Source organism: Poecilia mexicana, unplaced genomic scaffold (genome assembly GCF_051168715.1).
Source record: "Poecilia mexicana isolate PSO_F unplaced genomic scaffold, ASM5116871v1 scaffold_2, whole genome shotgun sequence".
Classification (NCBI taxonomy): domain Eukaryota; kingdom Metazoa; phylum Chordata; class Actinopteri; order Cyprinodontiformes; family Poeciliidae; genus Poecilia; species Poecilia mexicana.
Genome location: NW_028263371.1, coordinates 16,170,409 through 16,192,610, shown reverse-complemented (window position 1 = coordinate 16,192,610; position 22,202 = coordinate 16,170,409). Strand labels below are relative to the sequence as shown.

Genomic DNA, 22,202 nt, shown 5'->3' with positions numbered 1-22,202 from the left:
ACCTGGAAATAAGATAATCTTGTGTCTCTGAACGCTGAAGAGTTCCCTGACGTTCGCGTTTCTCTGTGTGTTTCCTCAGACCTGGCCGACCTCCCGCTGGTGAAGTTCGACTTCTCGTGTAACAAGGTGTCCACCATCCCAGTGTGCTACAGGAAGATGAGGCAGCTGCAGTCACTGCAGTTAGAGAACAACCCGCTACAGAGTCCACCTGCACAGGTATGTTCACAGAGCACTGCAGCAGGTTTACTGTGCTTTTTCCTAGCAGCTTGGTCAGGCAGGACGGTAGGTCTGTTTTTTTTTTGTTTTGTTTTTTTGCAGCGCCAGAGGCAAATTTGATATTCTCCTCCCTTTATCTTTATTGGATTAGTGGCAATTTGGACAGGTCACGATCATTTTTAGGAGACAAAAATGACGAGGAGAGAGAAGAAACGAAGAAAATTTCAGAGAAACACAATAATCTCAAAGCATGAGATTCGACCCAGTAGTAAAATGTATTCCATGAAAAAACAAGAGTACAAAAGACAGCTAGCTGCAAAAATACCTCCTTCAATTGATTCGCCTAGGAAAGAGACAAAGTTAAACGCAGAAAGATGGAAACATGAAGGTCTAGCTCCTTAGGAAGAAGTCGCTGCTAAACGTATTGGCAGATAAGATGCAGCTTCTATGAAAAAAACAAACAAAAAAAAAACAGGGAAAGAGCTTAAAGTTTCAAGCTGAAATGAGAGAATATGCTGAATTGTAGAGTAGTAGGAGAATATAGCAGAGTGAGAAACGGCTGTCAATCATGCTTGTTTAGGTGCTGCTCAAGACTGCCAGTTTGCTGTAGATGTGTTAATGGCAGAGAAACAACCTTCTGTTCCAGAAGAACTGTTTATCCTCTGTCACTGACAGCCATGCTAACCAGCCTTAGCATTTTTGGCAGGCTATCTGTAGAGAAATAGCTATAGCATATCAGAGAGCAAAGGGAAGGGTATGAGCAGCACATACACAAGTGTAATTGACAGTAATTGACCTGATCAGACTCTCTGTTCTCCGTTTCTGCAGATCTGCATCAAGGGTAAAGTCCACATATTCAAGTATCTGAGCATCGAGGCGTGTCGCAGCGAGAAGATGCCCGACTCGCTGTACCTCCCCGTCATGGAGCGACTCAGTTTCACTCGTCCCTCCACTGGCAGGTACGTCGCACAGGGGAATGTTTCTGCAAGGTGCCTCTCACGTTTGTTGTTGTTTTTTTGGTTTTTTTTACGGTTTTTCTTCCAGAATTAATTTCTGCTGTTGACAAACCACCAGAAATCGGGTTACAGAAACAGCAGTAGAAAAACATCTGTCTAACAGAGCCACGATAAGTCATACTTGAAGAGAAACAAAATGTCAAACATGTGTATGACATTTTGTATCACAGTGAAACTTTCTCTCTTTCTCTTTCATGTATTCAGTGTCAAATTTGAACCAAACCTGTTAAAATCCTTTTGTTATTGTTCTGGAAGGTAAATCTGTTTTTACCTAATCCTAGACGTTTCTATGGCTTTTACATTGCTTCTGGCTTGTAGTGCAATCCTCCTCAAACGGAAAGATGTCTGCCCTCCATCTCAATTCCAGTGGTTGCAAGATATTGTCTTAAATTGGAAAAAACTCAGATATTTACTCAAACTGTCCGCTGATAGATGTGAAAACTAATGCGGTCGTTTTTTTGAGAGCTTTTCTGGATAATTGAAGCTACGCAACAGCAATACTACACTGTATTGAAATCGCCTCGCATGTCTGTTAATGTGCAAAAACTACATGAAAAATAAGAATATCCTGAATCCAAACTATTTAAACGCCATATTAACATTTTCCATTAGTTGGGATTTCAGGATAGGCCACTGAAATGTTGGTCAGACAGATTAACACTTTAATGCTTCGGCTACATAAATATCCATGTTAGTGACATGCGTATTAGTGATGTCATCACTGTGTCACATTGTCACACAAAAGCCTGATTGGTAAAAGAACCATTCTGAACAGCAGTCAGATTTTTTTCTGTCAGTTTTCTGGTTTTGTGAAACCAGAAAATCGAATATTGTATTACCTATAATCAACGACATGCAATGTGTGTTTTTGTTGGCTTTTGATGTAAACGATCGCAAATCAGTTTTATTAGTAACAACTGACCACATATTGTGTGTAACAGGAAGAAATCGTTTTAAGGAGACTCTGTAATTATGGAATTGACAGTTCACTGTGCCTAGCATCTTTTATTGACCATTAGCACAGTTAGCATTGCTAACTAGCAGTCTCTGTGTGTATTCCCTAGAGACGGTAGATCTAAACTTATATTTCCAAAAATGTGACATTTCCAAATCCAGCTCATTTCATGAGAAATAAAGACTGAAAGCTCAGAAGGACAAAATTTAGTTAGTGCATTTAGCATCACTGATCCCAAATGTGGCTAACTTTGAGCTAACTTTGAGCCACCCACAGGATGTAAGGAGAAACAACGACCTCAGCTTTCTGCTCCGTGTTACACTAAACATCCACCAGCAGTGCTACTGATCACTAACAGCTACTGATCTTAGGCAGGAGTTTGTTCACCCTAGTCAAGCTAGTCAAGCTACCGAATTAATGTAGCTCATCTTTTTTTGGAGGCTTCATCAACCCGGGGGATCAAAGGTCAGGAGACCTTGGCATTGATATTATGAAAGTATCTCTACAAGGACATTTTTCACACATTCGTACATTATTTACATGATTTATCCCGTAGCTTTTTAAAACCAACTAGCTAGGCAACGACATTTTGTTGCCAGATTCAGTATTGTGTCTTTGTGCAGTGACAGTGAAGTAAGTCTAAATGTAGTTTACTTGTTTAAAGAAACAGGAAACACATTTTATTACATTCCAATTAGATGCAAATGATCTGCTTATGTCGCTTTTGTGCATTAAAAAAACTGCTTGATTTAACTGCAGCCCTCAGGACTCGGTTCTTGGTTGCAAACGTGATGGAATCAAGAATAAAATGAAAGTTATAAAGTGTGATGGAAGGACAGGAAGAAACGAAGGGAGAAGCAAAACTAAACAGAGGGCGGGAGGAAGAACAAGAGCCAGAAGTGCTTAAGAGATGAAAAGCCTGTGTCGGTTTTCTGGCCTCTCAGCTGAAAGCGAGCCCAGCTCTGAAAGTGTCCGGCTTCACCAAACACTTAACCAGAACAGAAAATGTTTCTATTCTCGTGTAGAAAAGTGCCGTCATGCTCAGCGGAGCAAACGCATTCTATTTCTGTTCACGTTTTCCATGATCCCCAGTCTTTTTTGTTTTATTTGGTTTTCCTTTATTTAGCTTTAGAAGGGTTTAAAAGGCAGCAGATATATTCTGCCGCTGAAGATGGAGAGAAGAAGGGTGTGAGGGACTGACCCAGAAACGGTCCACATCCAGTTCTAATGTAGAGCACAGAAAAAAAGAACCCTAATGTCACCATATGCTGTATTTTCATTCAACTTGTTTTAGCCTCGAGTCCAGAAGGAACAAAAGCTAAAACTCATTTTCTGAATGTGCAGCATATCGCTGTAAAAACCTTTCAAGTGGATACAAGTATAAAAATTAGCATAATCAGGTTGTATATTCTTTATATTTCCAACTAGAATCTCATGATGACTGTCATTTTTCAAGATGGCCGCCATTTTTTGAGCTTTTTAAACCAATTATTTCCATAAATGTTCCCCATTTTCATGAAATTGAGGAACTTTATGTCATATCATCTGTTTTTGACTTTGGTAATCCTGTTCATACAACTGTAAATAAATGTCAAGCAGTTTAGCATTAGCTTATGCTAATTTTTTATGTGTTTAGCGGTTTAGCATTAGCCTTATGCTAATTTTTATGTGTTTAGCAACCGCATAGCTAAGACACCTGCTTAGCCTAACTTCTTTTGATTAGCTGTTCCCATCACTGGGAACGGCTGCTGCAGATTTTAGTTCAAACATATTTAGTCCACTACCTCCATGGTGGCCATTTTGAAAACTGTTCAAAAGTAAACAGAAACACAAGATCAAGAAAATTTATACAATTTGTCAAGGTCAGAATATGCAGGACACAATTTGACAATAAACAAATTAATTTTAATTAGTGATTTAGAGCAAAGGTTAATGTCTTATCACAACCATGGCGGCCATCTTGAAAAATTCAAGAATATTTCTATTATGTTTGATCTGACACCAAAAGTATTCATCTGTGATAAACAATGGCAAATTCAGTGGAAAAATACACTTTTGTTGACACCCATGGCGGCCATCTTGACTTTTTCAATGTCTTTTTTTTTTTTTTTTGTCAAAAAAGCCTCTGGGAACATCTGTGTTAAGACTTACTCTCTTATCCACATGCAAAATATTTTGCTGATTCAACTACCTGCTGCACTATCAGAAAAAACCTTTATAAAAAAACCTATAAAGTATTAACAAACAAGCCTGGACTTCAATGATGTTCATTGATTCCAGTGTCTTTAAACTGTTTGGGACGTGTGAAACCTTTACTAAACTGTAATAAAATCTAATCATCTCTTATGAATGTGTTATTATATCCCAAAACATAAAATACAATAAATAAGGAAATAAGTTAAGTGTTTATTTCCTAAGTTGTGTAAAAAATAAAAAAAGAGAATCCTGTAGGAGAGAGAGAGGAAGCGAGAGAGGGATGGGTTGGTATCTTCCTGTGCTTCAGTGTGTCGCTCTCACTCAGTCGCACACACACTCCTGTGTGTGTCAGGTGTGTAACCTGTGTAATTTGTGTGCAGTGTGGAGGACATGGAGCAACAGAAGAAGCAGGACAGCGACTCAGGAGTCGGCAGCGACAACGGAGACAAGAGGCTGTCTGCCACAGAGGTAGGTGGTGCGTTTGTGTCGCCATGGTTTCATCCTCGCGTCCGTCTGGATTTCTGCTTTAATCAGGCTGCACCTGCTGTTCATGCTGAGGATTTAGCCACATTTTGTGTTTTACAACTTTTCATGTTTTCTGGATGTACGACGTCAGTTTTAGGGAAATACTGATGTTTAATAACTGAAAAACTGAAATCTGTGTTGATAAAATACTCGATAATGCTGTAGTTTCTTAATCCATGTGGGCAAAAAATCTGATTTTAGACATAGTAAGAGAAGGACGTGTGTTGTAATATGTGGTAATAATGTTTGTCTTGGTCGTTTTGCTTGCTGCAGCCTTCAGACGAAGACAGTCTGAGTCTCAACGTCCCGATGAGCAACATTACAGAAGAGGAGGGAATCAGCAAAGACGACTCCAGCGAACACATCAGCTCCCTGACAGGTAGGAGTTAAACCGGCAAACACACACAGCCTACACACAGTGGTTGCAGTAAAATGCACTCCCTTAAATTTCAGCATTTGGTCTTCTTGAGTTCATATCTACCATTAATTAAAGTGACTCTAATGAAGCGGGAATAAAGTTTCTGATGCTTTTAGCTAAAGCTGTAGAGTCTGCCAAAATCTTGTGGGAGAATAGTTTGGTGAAACTAAAACTCTTTTTTACCATCAAATAAATACAAAGCTGTGGTGAAAGGTGTTGGTGGTAGTTACTTTTCCTTACATGGACTCTGTGTTCTTGTGGGTGAATTTTGAGCATTTCAAATATCAGTTCAGGTCCAAGACCTCCAGGCCTGCTGGGAAACTAAAGAAAGAAGAAAGATTTTATTTTTTTAAAAGCATTAACAGTGAGTCAGAGTTTAAATCCAATCCCTCGCCCATTCATCGCCAAAAGAATTTAATTAATTTAGCCAAAGTCCAAAACTAAATCAAGTCACATTTATTTATGTAGCACATTACAGAACAACTGTCACTGGCCACAGCGCTGCAGAGTAATGCTAACATAAAAACAAACAAACAAAAAAAAGGGTTCGTACGGCTGAAGTTCTTGAAAATGCTTGAATTTCAGTTTGGTTGTTTTCATAATCAGTGTCGCATATAGTTAGTTCAACCACAGTCTACTAACTATAAACCGAGCTTAATCTCTTTTCACTGTCACTGTTACTGGTGCATATAAAAAAAACCTACTTAAAGTAAGCAAACAACACTTAGCCTGGTGGGGAAGCAGGTAAAGCCTGGTGGCCCGCCAGGCTTATAATGCACTGGAAGAAACCCTGACATTCTCCTGACAAAGAAAACTGAGTCCTGAAATGAAAACAAAAGCGTCATATTAGTTTAAGGGTGTCCAAACTTAAATGCAAAATGCCATTTTTGAGTAAGTTCATGAAGCGAAAGCTCTCAAAACGCGCTGGAATCATAACCAGTTGTGCCATCCTTGGCAGCTGTTTCCATCAAGCGTTTCTGCCATATTCTGAACTCTGACATGCTCCTCCATGGAAACCTGATGCTTTGGAGGGTTTTCAGGCATGAACACTATGCTTATAGTCCCACTGCAGCATCTGGATTAAATCTAGATTTTGACTTGGCCACTTCAAATCTTTTCTTTCTTTAATGAAAGCCAATCAGAAATAGACTTGCTGATCAATAGCAAGTTTGCTTGAACGCAAGATCCCAAAGTGCTAAGTGGATAACTTCATGAAAGCTGCTGTTTGGCTTAATGACAGAGACAATATGAACGAGCAGATGGGTCAGAGGACGAACTTTATCACTTGTCTGCCTCATTGTGTCCGGAGCACATTGAGCTGCAGCTCATCAAGAAGCTCTTAACTGCGTAGAATGTGGTGAGAGTTCAGAGTCTCTCCATTAGTCAGGCAAAGATTCGGTGCCAACCTCGTCTTCCCTCTGGGTTAAAGTGATTGTGTGTGCATGTGTGTGTTTAGAGCTTGTTGAGTTGGTTTGACGCCACAGAAAGACCATCCGTTTCTCCGCTGACCCTTCCAGGGGTCCAGCTGGTAGCAGGGGTGTGTGTTGGGTGTGTGTTGCTCACATCGTCCGAGCCCTAATGGAGAACAGCAGCAGCTCCCAGGACGCACAGTTTAAATAGACTTCAATCAGCCTTAATTAGGTTAAGCTGATGGAGTGTCACATTCCCTGAGCCGACGAGAGGAAGAAGTGGGCTCTCTGGGTAATTTATGTTTGCTAACAGAGCTTTACTGAATCACAGCACTGAACTAATTGGATGAATTCAAATGATTCCCAACATTTAAAGGTCTTTATTTCCTTCACTTAACAATAATGCACGACTATTTTGTGTTGTAAAATACATTCAAACCTGGACAAGATGTGAAACGTTTTGAGGGAAATAAAGTGTAAAAAGCAAAAACACTAAATCTTACCAAGTATTTTTTGTCTAGTCTCTACTGCAGATATCTTGGTTTTGAATCATTTCTAGTGTATTAACTTAAAAGTAACTTTTCAGCAAGATATGGAGCTTCTTTTAAGTCAATAATTCCTTTTTAGTTAAATCTCCTAATCAAACTAGTATTTTTAAAATCAATATTAAGGAATTATTTACCTAGAACTTTATCTTGGTGAAAAATTACAAAAGTTAGTTTCCAGTGTATCTGGTGATATCAGTGTTCCTGGTTGCTCTGTGTGTCTCATGCAGTGAAGTTTCTCAATGCCAAACTGGACATTTCCTGCTGTAAATTCACCATCTCTGAAAACCATAAAACCCTTTCCTGAAACATCAACCCGTCGGTTCCGAACTCTGACATTCGTTTCATTGCAGCCGACCCGAACTCCGACTCGGTGCGCCTGATAGAGGAGAGTCCTACGGAAGCCCTGAATGACCCGCTGAGCTACAGAGACTCGACTCTCAGCACTGGCTTCATCAGCTACATCAAGGCAAGGCGTCGCGGTGCAGGGAATGACCTCGCCCCATCAATAATGCTGTTCTCTGCTGGGAGTTATGCAGCGCTGTCACTGTGACTGAACGGCTTTCCTTTCAGAAGACGTGAGGGGAGCTGCATCTTAAAATGAGTTAATATTTTATCGCAGCAGTATAATGTAACACTAGACATTTTGAAAGATCCAACCTTTTAATGTAAGTACATTTATTCAGTGGAGAAAAAGGCACATCTGTTTGCATCTCTAGCAATCCATTTAAAAAAAGGTAACTGAAGCAGTTTTTAACGTACATTTTACTTTTTAAGTTGATCATCTGACTGTTTGTAATCCATAACTTCTGAACTTCCAGTTTTGATCTTGAGTCAGTTTTGTTGAACAACAATTGTGCTTTTGTTCCAATTTTTACTGCTTCAAATCTGATTCAGTGGATTAGAAACAAAAATTACATAATTATGGCTGATAAAATATGTATAGAATTTATCTCATCAACACATCCCTTAATGATTTAATTTATTTCATTTTATCTTTGTTAAATCTCCTCCCAGTTGTCCAAAACCATTTAATGACACCAAATCAATCACGTATCTTAAAGAGCAGATGAACAGACGGCTTATTGTACGGGCGAGATGGCGCTAGCGTCTCTGTTTTCTGGCCAATGGCTGACGAAGGCTGCGTGTCATGTGACGAGTGCAGCTGGCGCTGACCTGTGTGTGTGTGTGTGTGTGTGTGTGTGTGCGTGTGCGTGTGCGTGCGCAGGGCCGAACAGCAGCAGACTTCGAAGAGCCCCTCAGGATAGAGGAAGACTCACACTGGCAGACAGAGCAGACGTAGGTTCTTCAGGGGAGATTCACCTGTTTTATTTATTCTGTCCCACAGTCGTTCCTCGCCAACTACATCAGATATGTTCTGCTTATGTGTCCGTTTTGTGTTTTTGGACAGGTCCAAGGTCTCGGGGGGCACAGAGCTCCATATTGACATGATTAACCAGCTACAGGAGGCGGTGGAGCTGCTGCAGAACCCCAGCAGGTGAGAAAACAGGAATTATAAACTTCCAACTCAGAGACTCTGAGATTAGTTCAGTTCTCCTCTGATTTAACGAGTCATTTAACTTCCCTTTAGCATCCAGAGGCTGTCCACACAGCCTTAACAAGCCTTAAATTCATGTATCTAGGCCTCAAAATGTCTTGTTCATTGAAAAACAACAAGGTGGCCTTAAATTTTGTCATGGCAGGACGATTTAATCTCACATATTCTAGGTAATTTCCTTTTTCCAAGGATGTAGCGGCTACTGGTAACTGGCTGCTAGTGCAGGGGTATGTTAGCAGCTAATTACCCTTAACATAGATCTTTAATTTAAGACCTGTGGTAAAGGAGGTAGTGGCTACCAGTAGCTACCTGCTTATATACCCATGTTAGCTAGCAAAAGTAAAGCAAGTTCAAATCAGTCGCCAGTTGGCTAGAGGATGTTAGCCATTAGCTCACTTCTGTCGCCAAGTCGTACATCTTTGTAAATTTCTGTCGCAATAAAGGTTTTCCCTTTGTAGTGGTCTTAGAAAGTCTTAAATTTGAGTTGCTGAAACCTGCAGTCTTCTTCCAGAATTTGATGATAGTTTTTATTTTGTGAACAGCAGCAGCCACAGCAGGCAGGTGTAAAACGGCAGGTGTTTAACCTTTACGTTTCAGAGTGAGTGCAGAGCAGGATGATCTGTCTGAGGTCCAGCTGTACCCGGTGGAGATGGTCACCGTGGAGGAGTCGTTCAAGTAAGTTTACACAATGTAAACAGACATCAGTCCCAGGAATGCGGAAGTTATATTTTAAGTATTTAGAAAAAATTTTCACTTGTAGACATATTTTGTTTACCCCAGAACATCCTGACGTTTCCTTGTCTTGTGTGTTTTTCTCAGCGGACAAGACAGCGATGAGGGAAGCACAACACCAAAGGTACAGTTTGCCAAAACGTTTCTATCTTGGAGTCAGGCTTTGCTACTCTACTGTACTTCACTACCTGACAGCATAACATGATCCTACATAATGAAGTTTAGTGACAGATGATGTTTTTTAATGTCAAGTTTGTCGAGTGTAAACTTGGTAATCAAAATGTTCATTTAAATAGTTGTAGAAAAAATGTCCAGGATCATCAGTTTGATTTGTTTTAGGAGTTTGCATTTCAGAATAAACAGTAGTGCCTCAATCAGTCGCCTCCAGTATTAAACATTCATAATATCGCTCCTGTTTTTCTTAATAAAGTAATTTCCATAATGCAAAATTTTGAGTTATTACCCTGGTTTTAGTGTCCTACAGTAGCCCAGAATGGACAAACCAAGTGCTGACTCTAAAGGATGTGACATGTTGTTTTCTCTTACTTCCCTGCCAGGGACACACATGGTTAGGCTTTTTTTTTTTTTTTGCATTCTGCAGTTTTACCACTAGATGTCACCAGAGATGCCGTTACTGATGTGACACGTTGGCTCTGATTTGTTCTTGTTATAGACATTCGTTCAGGATTTATTTGGTTGAATCAAAGAACAGAGAAAAAAATCATCATATCTATGACTCCAATGTCTCTCTGCCCAGATTTCTAACCAGACACAGATTTAAAGAGTAGAGGCAAAAGCAAAGGAGGTGGATTAGTGGAGCTCGCTAACATTTGAATGTCATTCAGGATATTTTACAGTGGAATATCATCTCTGCAGCCCAGAAATTGAGCTGTTAGCATGTCATTACGGTCCTCAGTAAGAAGGTACTTCAAGTTTGTTGGAAGAGTGACTATGACTGGAGATCCTCCCTGCATCTCCGTTGACAAAATAATTGCGTTAATTGGAATTATGAAAATAAATTAGCTTCATGGAAACACAGGAATTTAGAAAAAAAACGCAAAAAAATTTTGACGCTTGGATGAGGCTCGTTTTCGGCCATATCAAAATTTGTGTATTTCGCAAAAACTGCAACAGAAAAACTTTTTTGATACCAAATGAGTCACATGATCAACAACCGGACATTACTACTGGCAGAAATGACGATAAAGACGACAGAAAGTGGGAGTAGGATGATGTTTTTAACTTGTATACAAACTTATTTACTTGCTATTATAATTGTGTTTCTTTAATGGAATTGTGCTTTGTTTGTTTTGGGGTTTTTTTATGTTGGGGAAATACTGATAAAGTTTCGGCACATTTGTAACCTGAAACGCATCTTGTGACAGTAATATCTTACATTGTTTCCAAGGAAACCGAACCTTATTAACCGTGGTTATGTTGTGATGATATAAATCCTTGGAACAATAATTATCTGATTCCTATCTCCCATTTGTCTAAAGAAGTAATAGTTAAAGCTGAATATTCTTACTACTTAGAGACGTTACCATTTCTACGGTTATTCTCATTATCAAACTGCAGCCTCTTTTTTTATATATATATCCTGGAAAACCCAACTTTCTGTTCAGAATGTAACTTTGTTGATGGTTATGAGTAAAGCTTAACGAGTTGTCGCCTGAACGTTTGGGTGCGTCCTGTGGCAGCGCATGGAGGAGGGAGGCTATGAGTTCCAGAAGAAGAGGCGGATGATTCTAGAAAAGGCCCGCTTTGAGGCCCAGCTTGCATGCCGGGACTATGAGTGGCATATGTCCCTCAAGGTAACCGTGGCAGCAGAGTCCGTTAGCTGTGTTGTGTTCGCCGGCTGAGCTTTCCCCCCCTCCACATGTGTCGCATTTCATCTGGCAGCTTGTTGCACATGTGAGGATTTGAAACATGTGTCTGTCTTGCTGCACATCGTCACTGGTCAAAGCGATTCACTTCAGGAGGAATGAAGCTCTTATCGACCGTGGAGAAACCGACAGCCGGGGTGTTACGTGTTAGTGTGGAGTGATTTTTAATTTCTTTTTTTTTTTTCAGCTGTGAAGAATTTTGGCTCCTGTTTGTCGTCTGACAAATGAACAGGAGTTGATTGAATTCCTATTCTGCTAAAGGAATTTTTTTCCCACTCTGCAAAATAATGTCAGCCTGAGTGGACATTTATGTAACAATCTGTTCAGCTCATGGGAAAGAATGATACAATATTAGGTTGATGAGATTGAGACAAAGTCTGGGAAACAATGTTTTCTCAGTGAAGCCTATGAATCACATAATGTAACTCCACATTATTCCTGGATTTATTTTCCTTGATGCTGATTGGCTGTGCCTCCAGAGCATAGACGAGGAAGGCCATAAACGTTAGCTTCTGCGGCTTCCACTGTGCGTATTGATACATGATGTGAAGGTATATTTGGTGTGAAAACTATTATAATAGGCAGTTAGTAATCATTTTAGACAAATTAAAGCGTTTACTGATTTTCGGTTTCTTATCACCGCCAATACTGGGATCTTCTATATAGCATTAGCTTAGCACGCTATTCCATTTTTACCTTTTGAGATGTTTTTACGACAGAGTGTAACACTAAAAAAAAGAAAATTATGAGAATAAAGTAGTAGTTTTGGCCAGTGAAATTCTGTTGATAAAGCTTCATCACACAACTGTATGTGTTTCTGTGTTTTGTTTTTAGTTCATCTCTGCTGAGTCATTTAGAAGTTTAATGCAAACTGCTCCCATGTGCTGGATAACTTTATGTGTCTATTCTGTTAATTTACTGATGGTTGAATATTTAAAGCGATGATGTCATTTCTGTTGTTTCAGCAAGAACATCGATCTCCAACCATGGGACCTCCATCTCTCTCCAGTCCTCCGTTTGGGCTGAAACCTCGCTCAGGTGAGCTGTATTAAAAAAAACATTTGGCTGAGTAGTTCCAGGTTTGGACTGATTAGCGCGGTCGAGTCAAATCCAGCCTCCTGGTTCTGGTCCGTCTGCTTTTATCTGTACCGTCAGGATGAATTTTGCGCTTTGCGCCCCTTTTTTTTTTTTTTGGACAGTTTAGTTTGCTAGCTTACGTCAGTGTTCTGCTAACTGCTAAAAAAGCTAACATGATGCTAACAGCATGTCTGAGTGATGTGTATTGTGAAATGCCACTAATCTTTATTTTTGTTTTGTGCCCTTTGTGTTTTGTGTGTCATTTTTTTATTTTTATTCCTCCTTTTTATGCTCCTCCCGCATGTCTTTGGTGTTAAACTCCCCAAAAATCCCCGACTCTGACCTGCCTGAACCTCTGAATCAATAACTCTGTCATTGATTCTTAACTGATTTTCTCTTTGACCTTTCTTTCCCCCTGAACTTGGTGATTTATAATTTTTTTTTTATTTTTCGGGTGTTTTTTGACGTGGAATGAACTTGCTGTGCTCGTCTTTGGCACCTCTCTCACTGCACACGGTCCTGCCATCACTTCCTGTTATCACTTCCCACTTCGTGGTTGTAGCCCCGCCCTCACTGCCGTGCTCACCCCCTCCTTCCTGTCTAGACCCCTCCCTCCTCTCACAGGCCTCACCCCTACATCGTAGACATGGCGACGGAGGCATGCTCAGCCCGGGTGAGACACTTTTTTTCTGTTTGCTGGTCAGTTCACACACATCTGGACTGACGGGTCCAAAGTGCTCTTCTTCACTGAATTCAGATTTACACATGAATGTCCCCACTTTAGGACAACAAAGGTTATTTCTCTTCTATTCTAATAGCCGATATCTTGAGTAGTCAACTGTTATTACTGATGTAAAAACTTGCTTGATCATTTTTCCATTCCCTAATTTCACTTTTTCAGTGAATATCTCAGTAGCTTTCATAGGCGATATGCCTGCAAAGTAAAATCTCTAAGTATTTGAAACAAAATCTGATTTACCAGGGTGGTAATTTTTAGCATATTAGCATAACGAAGAGCTCCAGTACATGCTTTGTTCACTAGAGCGTTTGAGTACTATTAAGGCGTGGCGATATGGTTGAAATACGTATCATAATCTAAGCGTTTCATACCAATCAATATTAGTAATTATTGATTGTTTTTGTTGCTGCTGTTGTTTTAAATATCCAAAATACTTCCAGACTAGTGGCGTGACCGTTCATGTTTTATCCACAGTTTCCTCTTGAGCTGTTTTGCTCATTTTCTCCCCCCTGGTTTTTAAAAAATTATTTTTAAGCAGTTATGAGTCACGGTGGGAAAACATGAAACTGCTCCCTCTTACTCAGACGTACTGTGAACACGTCCAACGGACATCAGCAGGCCACATTCTGCAGACTGCTGAGATTTCATAGTCAAGCGTACCGATTGCCTACATTTCTCTACATTCCTTAATTCCCCACAGTCTGAATGGATATTAGCGAGTTTAATAATCTAGTCGGGTTCCAATTTAACACATTGAAATGTTTGAGCTGCATGTAGTTTTTCTTGCGTTTGCGTTTTAAAAATGCTTCTTTGGCTAAATTCTGGATATTATGAGTCTGCAAAAGAACGAAACTGAAATGAATCCTGTGGATCTTCTGTTCTGTGGAACTGCATTCGATTTCTCCATGTTCTGTCCCCGTCCCAACCCACGGGCTGTTTCACATTAGACGCCTCGGTGCGTGTGTACGAAGCCGTCTCTGATCAAAGAGCAGCTTTGCCACATCTGCTTTCATCTCCAGCTGTTCATGTTCTGCGGTAGCTGCTGACTAGTGGAGACATGTGGTAATTGTTAGGTCTGCTCTCTGTGTGTGTGTGTGTGTGTGTGTGTGTGTGTGTGTGTGTGTGTGTGTGTGTGTGTGTGTGTGTGTGTGTGTGTGTGTGTGCGTGTTAGAAACTCGTGGTCACACACATGTTGAGCTGAGACTCGGCTCATTAAGTGATGACAGTGAGAGTTTGTTCAGATGATGGAGAAGAAGAAACACAGATCTCTGTTTTTATTGCTGTAAATAAAATGTTTTTTTATATTTCTTGGTGGTAAATGAGGCTACAAGGTGGAGACACCTTGTTTATTTTACTTACTTATACTGTGTTGTATGTGTTATTTAATTAAATCAAAAGCAAACTGATATTTAAGTTTGACATGAAGTTATTCAAAGGGGTAAAACGTTGCTGTAAAAGTTGAGTATTTGCAGATTTTTCTTTAGGAATGATACTCTAGTAAACAGGAAATTTGCAGACTTTTTCGTTGAGCATGTCTAGAATATTTGAAGGAAAACACAGTTTGAAAGCTGAAGTGCCTCTTTAAGACGCCATTGGCTGGTATTTGCAAAGTAGCCAATCGAGGAGCAACCTTTAAATTTCCTTGCTGCTGATTGGTTGTACTCACAAGAGCGAAAATAAGGAAGACTGTAGACGTTAGCTTCTCCTGTAGCACCAACACTGTTTTTTCTCTACCATTATAATTTTCTGGTTATTATTGATTTGTATTTTATTCATTTAAAGATTTATTATAAAATGTCATCCTTTTCTGTTTCTTGCCATCCAGTTAATTAGTTCTCGTATGATTTTTGTCACGTCGCCATGAGACTTGCAGCAGTGTGCCTCTTTTATCTAATGCTTATGTCTTCTCCTGACTGATACCTTTGTTCAGTGGGATCCTTTGCAACCTCTCTGCAAACTATTTTATTACAACAAAGAATCCAAATCGGCTAAATCCAGCTAAAAACATCTGAACTTCATTTCAGCCTATTCAGATTTACTGTAAGTAAAGAATTTTTGCGAGTAGTTTCCTGCAGCTTTTGAAACTATTTTTCAGGGGTTCATTTTCTATACACCACAAAAAAACTTGCATTTTAATAGAGAACTGCTGGACGGATTGCATAATTTTACACAGATTTTCCTTAAGCTGTTTTATGGCGATCTGTGAGCTGAAAGCTTCGTTACACCTCAGGATACGATCCTCTGTTGGCTTTAGAAACTATTTTTAAACTGACAGAACAAGATTTCATGTTTACTCTTTGTTTAGTTTTGTTTTTTATTTCCAGTACATGTCAATGCAACAGAAGGAGCTGTTTGTTTGTTTTTTAAAGCCTAAAACATAGTAGTCACACACACACACACACACACACACACTGAGACACTGCAGGCCATATTAGGAAACTGTGACACTCCTTTAATCTTGTGTGTGTGTGTGTGTGTGTAACATCTGCACCATGAATGAGTGTTGTGTTTGTGTGTGCCTGTCTATTTTTAGCTGCTATATTTGAAGTGTTGGATAATGGTCCCGGAAGGAGCATCCTACTTCCTCTGGAACGGGGTCCCAACGTTTCAGATGGATCACAGCCGCCTTAGAGTGACTGCTTGTGTTGTCTGTCTTTGTGAGGGCCGGTCAGAAGCTACAAGGAAAGTCAGCTGATTTGGGTCAAGTCATGAAGGGGTGAGAAGCGTTTCTGCTCGTGTCCTGCTCGGATTACATTCAGGATCCACATTAAAAACCATCTAATACTCTCATCAGAGTTGATGGCACCTTTAAGTGGCTTGTGGATAAATATGCCAACTAGTGACTTGTTGGGGAAAAACCCCAGCTGGTGTGAGCGCTAACAGGTTAGCCACATGTTGCTCTGCTGGTCCTTAAAAGGCTTTAATATGTGGCAGCAACTCTGAGCTGTGGAGATGGTTGCTCACTCTTTGTTGCTGCTTCTCTCACAAACAGGCCTGAATCTATTCTGAAATGTTCACAGGCTAGTCGGACAATAGCATTTTCTAGCTGCCGATTATGAATTTTCATCATGTACTGTTTGATCCTCAGGGAGAAGTTAACAGATGATTATTTAAAAGGCCAGTATTGTGCCATTTTATAGCACAATCAATTATTACCTTGTATTCTTATCAAAATGCTGTGTATATAAAATATGACTTGAAAGGAAATTTACGTCCTGACTGAACACCTTGAAATTGGGCCTCTGTCTCTTTAAGAAACTCAGCCTTCAGGAAGTCATCACAACATGGCTCCTCTATTAACCCTTTAACAACGTTTTTACCAGCGTTTCACTGTTAAGTAGCTCCTATAATGAGCTCAGCAGATGTGCAGTTCCACCAGGTGTTTGCTAATTGATGCTGGCTAGTCTGAAGGAGCTGAGTGGGATCGTCACAAGGCTCCCCCACTCATGAGGGAGGGCTGCTCTGAGGGGGGAACTGGAAGCGTGGAGGAGGAGCTGCACCCTCGAGGGCGGCGCTAGGTCCACCCAGGCGTTTTGCACACCTGAATGGTTGCCATGGGAGGAATGTTAATTATTAACATAAATAACTGCTTATTAATAAAGTGGCTCTGAACCATGTTGCGTTACTCTCTCTCTCTGATCTAAACCTTTCTCTCGCTCAAGTGTTTTATAATAAGCAGCTTATCTGTGTGTGTGATACGATTATGACTAACGCTCCGTACTTGCCTCCCGCCTCTGGCAGAGTGGCATCATCCCGCCATCATCGGCGCTCCTGACCTCATTAGTCCTGCATTTGGTTGTGCTAAACAGTTACTGGTCCATGTGACCGCTCTGCCATCGGATCTGCATCGAACAGACGGAAAGAGAAAGGGAGAAAGATCAGCAGAACCCGTGACCTTTAGCCCAGGTGGCACTTTCTCCTACCAGACACACACACACACACACACTCTTCTCTTAATGCCGGTTGGGCGGCATTGTGCAGATCTTATCTGTCCGCTGATGTGTGAAGGGAGAGAACATGAAGGAAAGTTCAGAGTTGCATCCGTTTGACCTGGAAGCACACACACCTTTTTCCAAGCGTTTTCTGCGTCTCCTGTTGTTCACAGCAAGCTTTTTAAAATTCACAGTGAAACATAAACCACAGTAATACACACATTTCAGCTGACGGGGGCTGAATGAAGGCAGGTCAGCAGATTCCCAGAATGCTGTGCAGCAGCAGCAGCACTGAGGGGAGAAGCAGCATGTAGCAACAAGAGAGAGCTGATGTCATCCACTCACAATGTTTTTTTTAGTAACTATTGTTACACACACTATTGCAGAGTGTTTTTAACTCCAGTGGTTTTTACTGTAAGAGCTTATGTGGAGCCAATCAGAGAGTTTCCTGACGCTCTTCCTACTGAAAGCAGAATCAGAGGAAAGTGAAGTTTCATCTTGTTTTGGATGTAAAACCTCACTGGAACTTTATTCCAAAAGTATGATTTTGTGTCCTGGACGTCCCATGATGCACTGCAGGGATACCAGGAGGTCATTTTATGCTCCCCACTCTGAGGATGTGTTTTTAATCTCAAACTTTTTCCTCTTGCCTTAAAAACATTTCCAGTCAAAGACATGGTACTAGTTTGTTTATTTTATTTTTTAGATGATTTATTACATGTTAATAATGGGCGTTATTTAAAAACTCGGCTCCACATCCTGCATCCTCCTGCCCTGCAGTAAACCTGCAGCTCCCTCCTGTGGCCGTTCAGGGAACCTGCACGCATTTAGACTTCAGTTTCAGCAGTGAAGCATCGTGATTTCAGCGTGTAGAAAATGGGACAGCGAGAAGGTGGATCGTTTCAAGTGTGTGTGGGTGTTTCATGTGTGTGTTTTGATTCAGCATCTGTGAAAAGGCCGAGTATGTTTCACGCTCTCATCCCGCCTACACTCAGCTCAGGAACGCTCCCGCCGTTCAAGTCCCCATTTATCCTCGTTAACCTGAATTCAGTCACAGTCTGGATCTTTGATCGTTTTAAGTCGTTGCATTGATCATATATTGGATTTTATTTATTTATTTTAAGCAAGAATTTGGGGGGAAAAATGTCGAAGAGCTCAGCTCGGTTAGAGGATTTATTTTTGTTTGTTTGTAGTAAATAAATAATAAAAACAAAACGGCTTCAGTTAGGCTAAAACCAGCCGGCCTTTCTAATCAGGAAGCCATATTTGCCTTTGTTCTGTGATGAAAACGTGCAGCAGGTGATTCTGAGAAACATTCCCAGTCACATGACCACTCTGCTCTCAAAGTCCAAGCTGATGGCGCTCCAAGCTCCGACTGCATGGCTGCATGTGAATGCAACGCTTATATAAGCGCTCTGCATGCTTTATGACCGGCAGCCATCTTTAATTGTCAGTGGGACTGCTGGGAGGAAGTGAGATCGTGTGTGTGTGTGTGTGTGTGTGTGTGTGTGTGTGTGTGTGTGTGTGTGTGTGTGTGTGAGAGAGTGTGAGACCACGTTGCTGTGGTGTGTGCATGCAGCCGCTCTGAAAGCGTCTCAGTGATGCAGGTCAAGATTAGGTTTATTTTTATTGAGTGTTTTAACGCCTCGTTGTTGAAAACATTTTGAAAGCTTCATATGAAATGAATCAACCTGAATGTGACTCAAACTGCTTGAAGGACGCTGATGAAGTTTACAGCATTTGAGTCGTTCACAGGATCCGACATGAAAAGCTTAGTTCAGGTGAATAATGAGGAAGTGACTCCACTCAGTGACGGGCAGCAGCTCAGAGCTTCAGGTCAGAATATTTGATGAACCAGCAGAGAAACATGGAGACTTGCTGTAATGATCTTCATCATTGTGCTTTAAAAAATTTCTGTCGTCTTCCATTTCTTCTTTTTTTCTTTCCTTGTGTTTTTTTATTTTATCCCTACTTGTATCCATTTTTCTTTATTTCCTTGTGTGCTTCATTCTTTCTTTCATTGCATCATTTCTCCCTTTTCCATTTTATCCTTCTATCCTCTCTACTTTGCATCCTTCCTTTTGTCATTCCTCCCTTCATTATAGCTTTACTTATATTCTTTTCTTCCTTGTGTCCTTCCTCCCTTTCCTTTTTGTATCTCTCTTTTCTTCCCTTTTTCATGTGTCCTTCCTTGTGTCTTCACTTGTGTTCAAGGATTCAATTATTTTTTTATGGTCATACCAGCTTTGCTTGTCTGTGATACAAAATTCAGACTCCCAGGTCCATTCTTCCTTGTATCCTTTCTCACTTTCTTTCTTCTTTCCTTGTTTCCTTGTGCCTTCCCTTCCTTCCTTCCTACTGCTCCTTCCCCCTGAGTCGTGGTTCTGCAGTCTCTTCCAGTGTTCAGCAAACCGCAGCAGCTCATCCAACTCCACTTTTAGACCGCAGCATTAATCAACATGGATATTTCCATCATCTTCTCTTAACTTCAGATGTCACTCAGCATTGTGTCCCTTTAGCCTGGCACCGTGTGAGCAGCCTGTTTACTCTCTGTGTCCGCTGTCCTGCATGTTGTTGCTGCAGTGTTCCTGCGGAGCCACAAGAGCATGGAGTCCGTGGACCCCCAGTTCACCATGAGGAGGAAGATGGAGCAGCTGAGGGAGGAGCTGGAGCTCATGGAGCAGCTGAGAGACGTGAGACAACTCTAAGCTCACCTCAGTGGGACGAACCGCTGCATTCACATAGCAAAAGGACATGCAGAGGACAAAAGGCTACATTTGTTAGCCCACATGACAGGAGCGCCGTTTCTATTACAAACGTGTGCTAAACTTTGTCAATATTCCTGGTAATTTAAAAAAACAACACACACAAACACACACAACTTCCCAATTGAGGTGTTTCCTTTAAAGAAGAATCTCAATTAAAACCACATGTGAATCAGTTTGTCATGTTTCCATCCTCTGAAGGTTGGCTGGAAATGGCCCCCAGGCTGCACTTTTGGCACCCCTGACTTGTTTGTGAAATTAGACTGATCTTAAAAAAAAATAGTAGTGAAGCAGCTCTTGAATGTTATAAAACTGTTGCAAATATCTAGAAATGTAGGTCTGGAAAGGACTGAAACGTCGAAATAAGCAAACGTGTATGAACTTTGACCTTTCCCAGCTCTATCCTTCCAACCTGCCTCCTCCTTCCTCCTCAGATCATCGAGAGCCGACTGAAGGTCGTCCTCCCTGAAGACCTGGGCTCGTCTCTGATGGACGGCGTCGTCCTCTGCCACCTGGCCAATCACATTCGCCCGCGCTCCGTCGCCAGCATCCATGTCCCCTCGCCCGCCGTGGTACGTATTACACCGCGGGGGAGTTTAAATCTGTCGGCCGCCAGCGGCGGCGTCTCACCCGGATTGTTGTCGCTTGTCGTTCCAGCCCAAGCTCAGCATGGCCAAGTGCCGGCGGAACGTGGAGAACTTCCTGGACGCCTGCAGGAAAATAGGCGTGCCGCAGGTAAGACGGGCTTTTCTGTGAAGAGGTTCTCTGTGAGCTGGGGACGGATTTCATGTTTCCATCCAAAACGTTGTGAAGGGAAGTTATGCTGCACCGATCCCAGGTTAATATCTGGAACATTTCTGGATCAAGTATTACATTTTGTAGGTTTGTTGCAGTTTATTTTTCCATGTTTGATCAAAGCAGTCAACCTATTGCTTTTGTCAGTTTCAGTTTCTTGATTATTATTTATTTTAAATCGGCTTTTATACTCATAATTGCACAGACTGAACAAATTAAAGTTGCTTCTCTGTTTGACCAGGCTTCTGAAGCCAGTGGTGTGTTGAAGTATGCTGGACTGGTGCAGAGTTATCAAATAAATATGTAATCCAGTACATTTATGTCCATGCTTTTTTTAAAAAAAGAAACTTTTTAAGTCAATTCAAAACCTCAGGTATTGGTATCAGAAATGAAAAAAGTGGATCGGTGCATCGCTAATTCTGTTAGTTTGGAGCAGGACATGAAAACATCCTCAGTTCAACAGACTAACTCCCTAAGGCAACTTGTTTTATTGAGATATAAAATAAAACATAAAGGTGTCCTGCAAAAGAGATCTTGCTTGAAAGAAAAGTCACAGTTACATTTTCCATTTAAAATGCAACACATTTGATAGATTTATCATCCAAATGAGGAGTTTTGCAGGATACTGAACCAGAAGTGGGAGGAAGGCTGATGGTTCCTCGTATGTAAAAGCAGCATTTCCTCTCCTGCTATAAAAACTCACACGATTTGTGCAGCAATCCCGATGATTTTCTCCAGAATACATGTTTCTGTAACGATATAAAAACCTGGGAACCCACTCAGCCGTCTCTCAGCTCTGGTTCCTCCCCACCCTCTCCCATTTTCCTCCTCTTTGTCCCAATCGCTTCAAATCAAGTCATTTAACATCAACATGTGACGCTGACATCATCACCGCTGTCATCACTGCCTTCAGCTTCTAGCTTCCTCCATCTTGACGGGATTTGACCCAAGCAGTAGTCAACCTGCTGACTGTGATATTTGGTTTGGCTTTACTGTCTCGGTGTAAATGTCTGTGTGTGTGGGTGTGTGTGTGATTACACTAGTTGCATTCCCATTGATGTTACAATTGCGCCAATTGGAATTATGAAAATAAACATGCATAATAGAAACACGCCACTTTTGAAAAAGTTTTTTTTTTTTTTTAATGGAAAGTTTTGGCGCTAGGCTAAGATGGGTTTTTCAGCTGTATCAAAATTAGCATATTTCACAAAAACTGCAATTTTTCCACATCACACATTCATGTTCTCAACAACCAGATGTTACTACTGGCAGAAACGACAAAGAATACGACAGGAAGTGGTGGGAGGAAGATGTTTTTAGCGACGTATCGCGTGAACAAACTTATTCACGTTTGATTTTGATTGCGTTTATTTAATGGAAACGCTGCATTTGCATTTTTTATTTTCCCCCATCATTAGTGATAATATTGACAAAGATT

The 22,202-nt window shown here is 40.9% G+C and overlaps 1 protein-coding gene across 4 annotated transcripts in view; it reads left to right on the top strand.

Moving 5' to 3' along the window:
* The window catches only part of lrch1 (leucine-rich repeats and calponin homology (CH) domain containing 1), a 67,764-nt gene that overhangs the window by 35,499 nt on the left and 10,063 nt on the right, over positions 1-22,202 (top strand). For 2 of the 4 annotated variants that reach the window (XM_088011906.1, XM_015007661.2), the window contains exons 5-18: positions 80-216; positions 1,045-1,175; positions 4,764-4,851; positions 5,182-5,287; positions 7,634-7,749; positions 8,509-8,579; positions 8,692-8,778; positions 9,436-9,513; positions 9,658-9,694; positions 12,422-12,494; positions 13,096-13,206; positions 19,788-19,897; positions 20,404-20,541; positions 20,627-20,704. In XM_088011906.1, coding sequence (XP_087868032.1) covers positions 80-216; positions 1,045-1,175; positions 4,764-4,851; positions 5,182-5,287; positions 7,634-7,749; positions 8,509-8,579; positions 8,692-8,778; positions 9,436-9,513; positions 9,658-9,694; positions 12,422-12,494; positions 13,096-13,206; positions 19,788-19,897; positions 20,404-20,541; positions 20,627-20,704 — 1,361 coding nt within the window. Of the gene's footprint in view, positions 1-79; positions 217-1,044; positions 1,176-4,763; positions 4,852-5,181; positions 5,288-7,633; positions 7,750-8,508; positions 8,580-8,691; positions 8,779-9,435; positions 9,514-9,657; positions 9,695-11,270; positions 11,385-12,421; positions 12,495-13,095; positions 13,207-19,787; positions 19,898-20,403; positions 20,542-20,626; positions 20,705-22,202 lie in introns of all 4 variants that reach the window. The other 2 variants (XM_015007659.2, XM_088011909.1) reach the window with 2 other exon arrangements.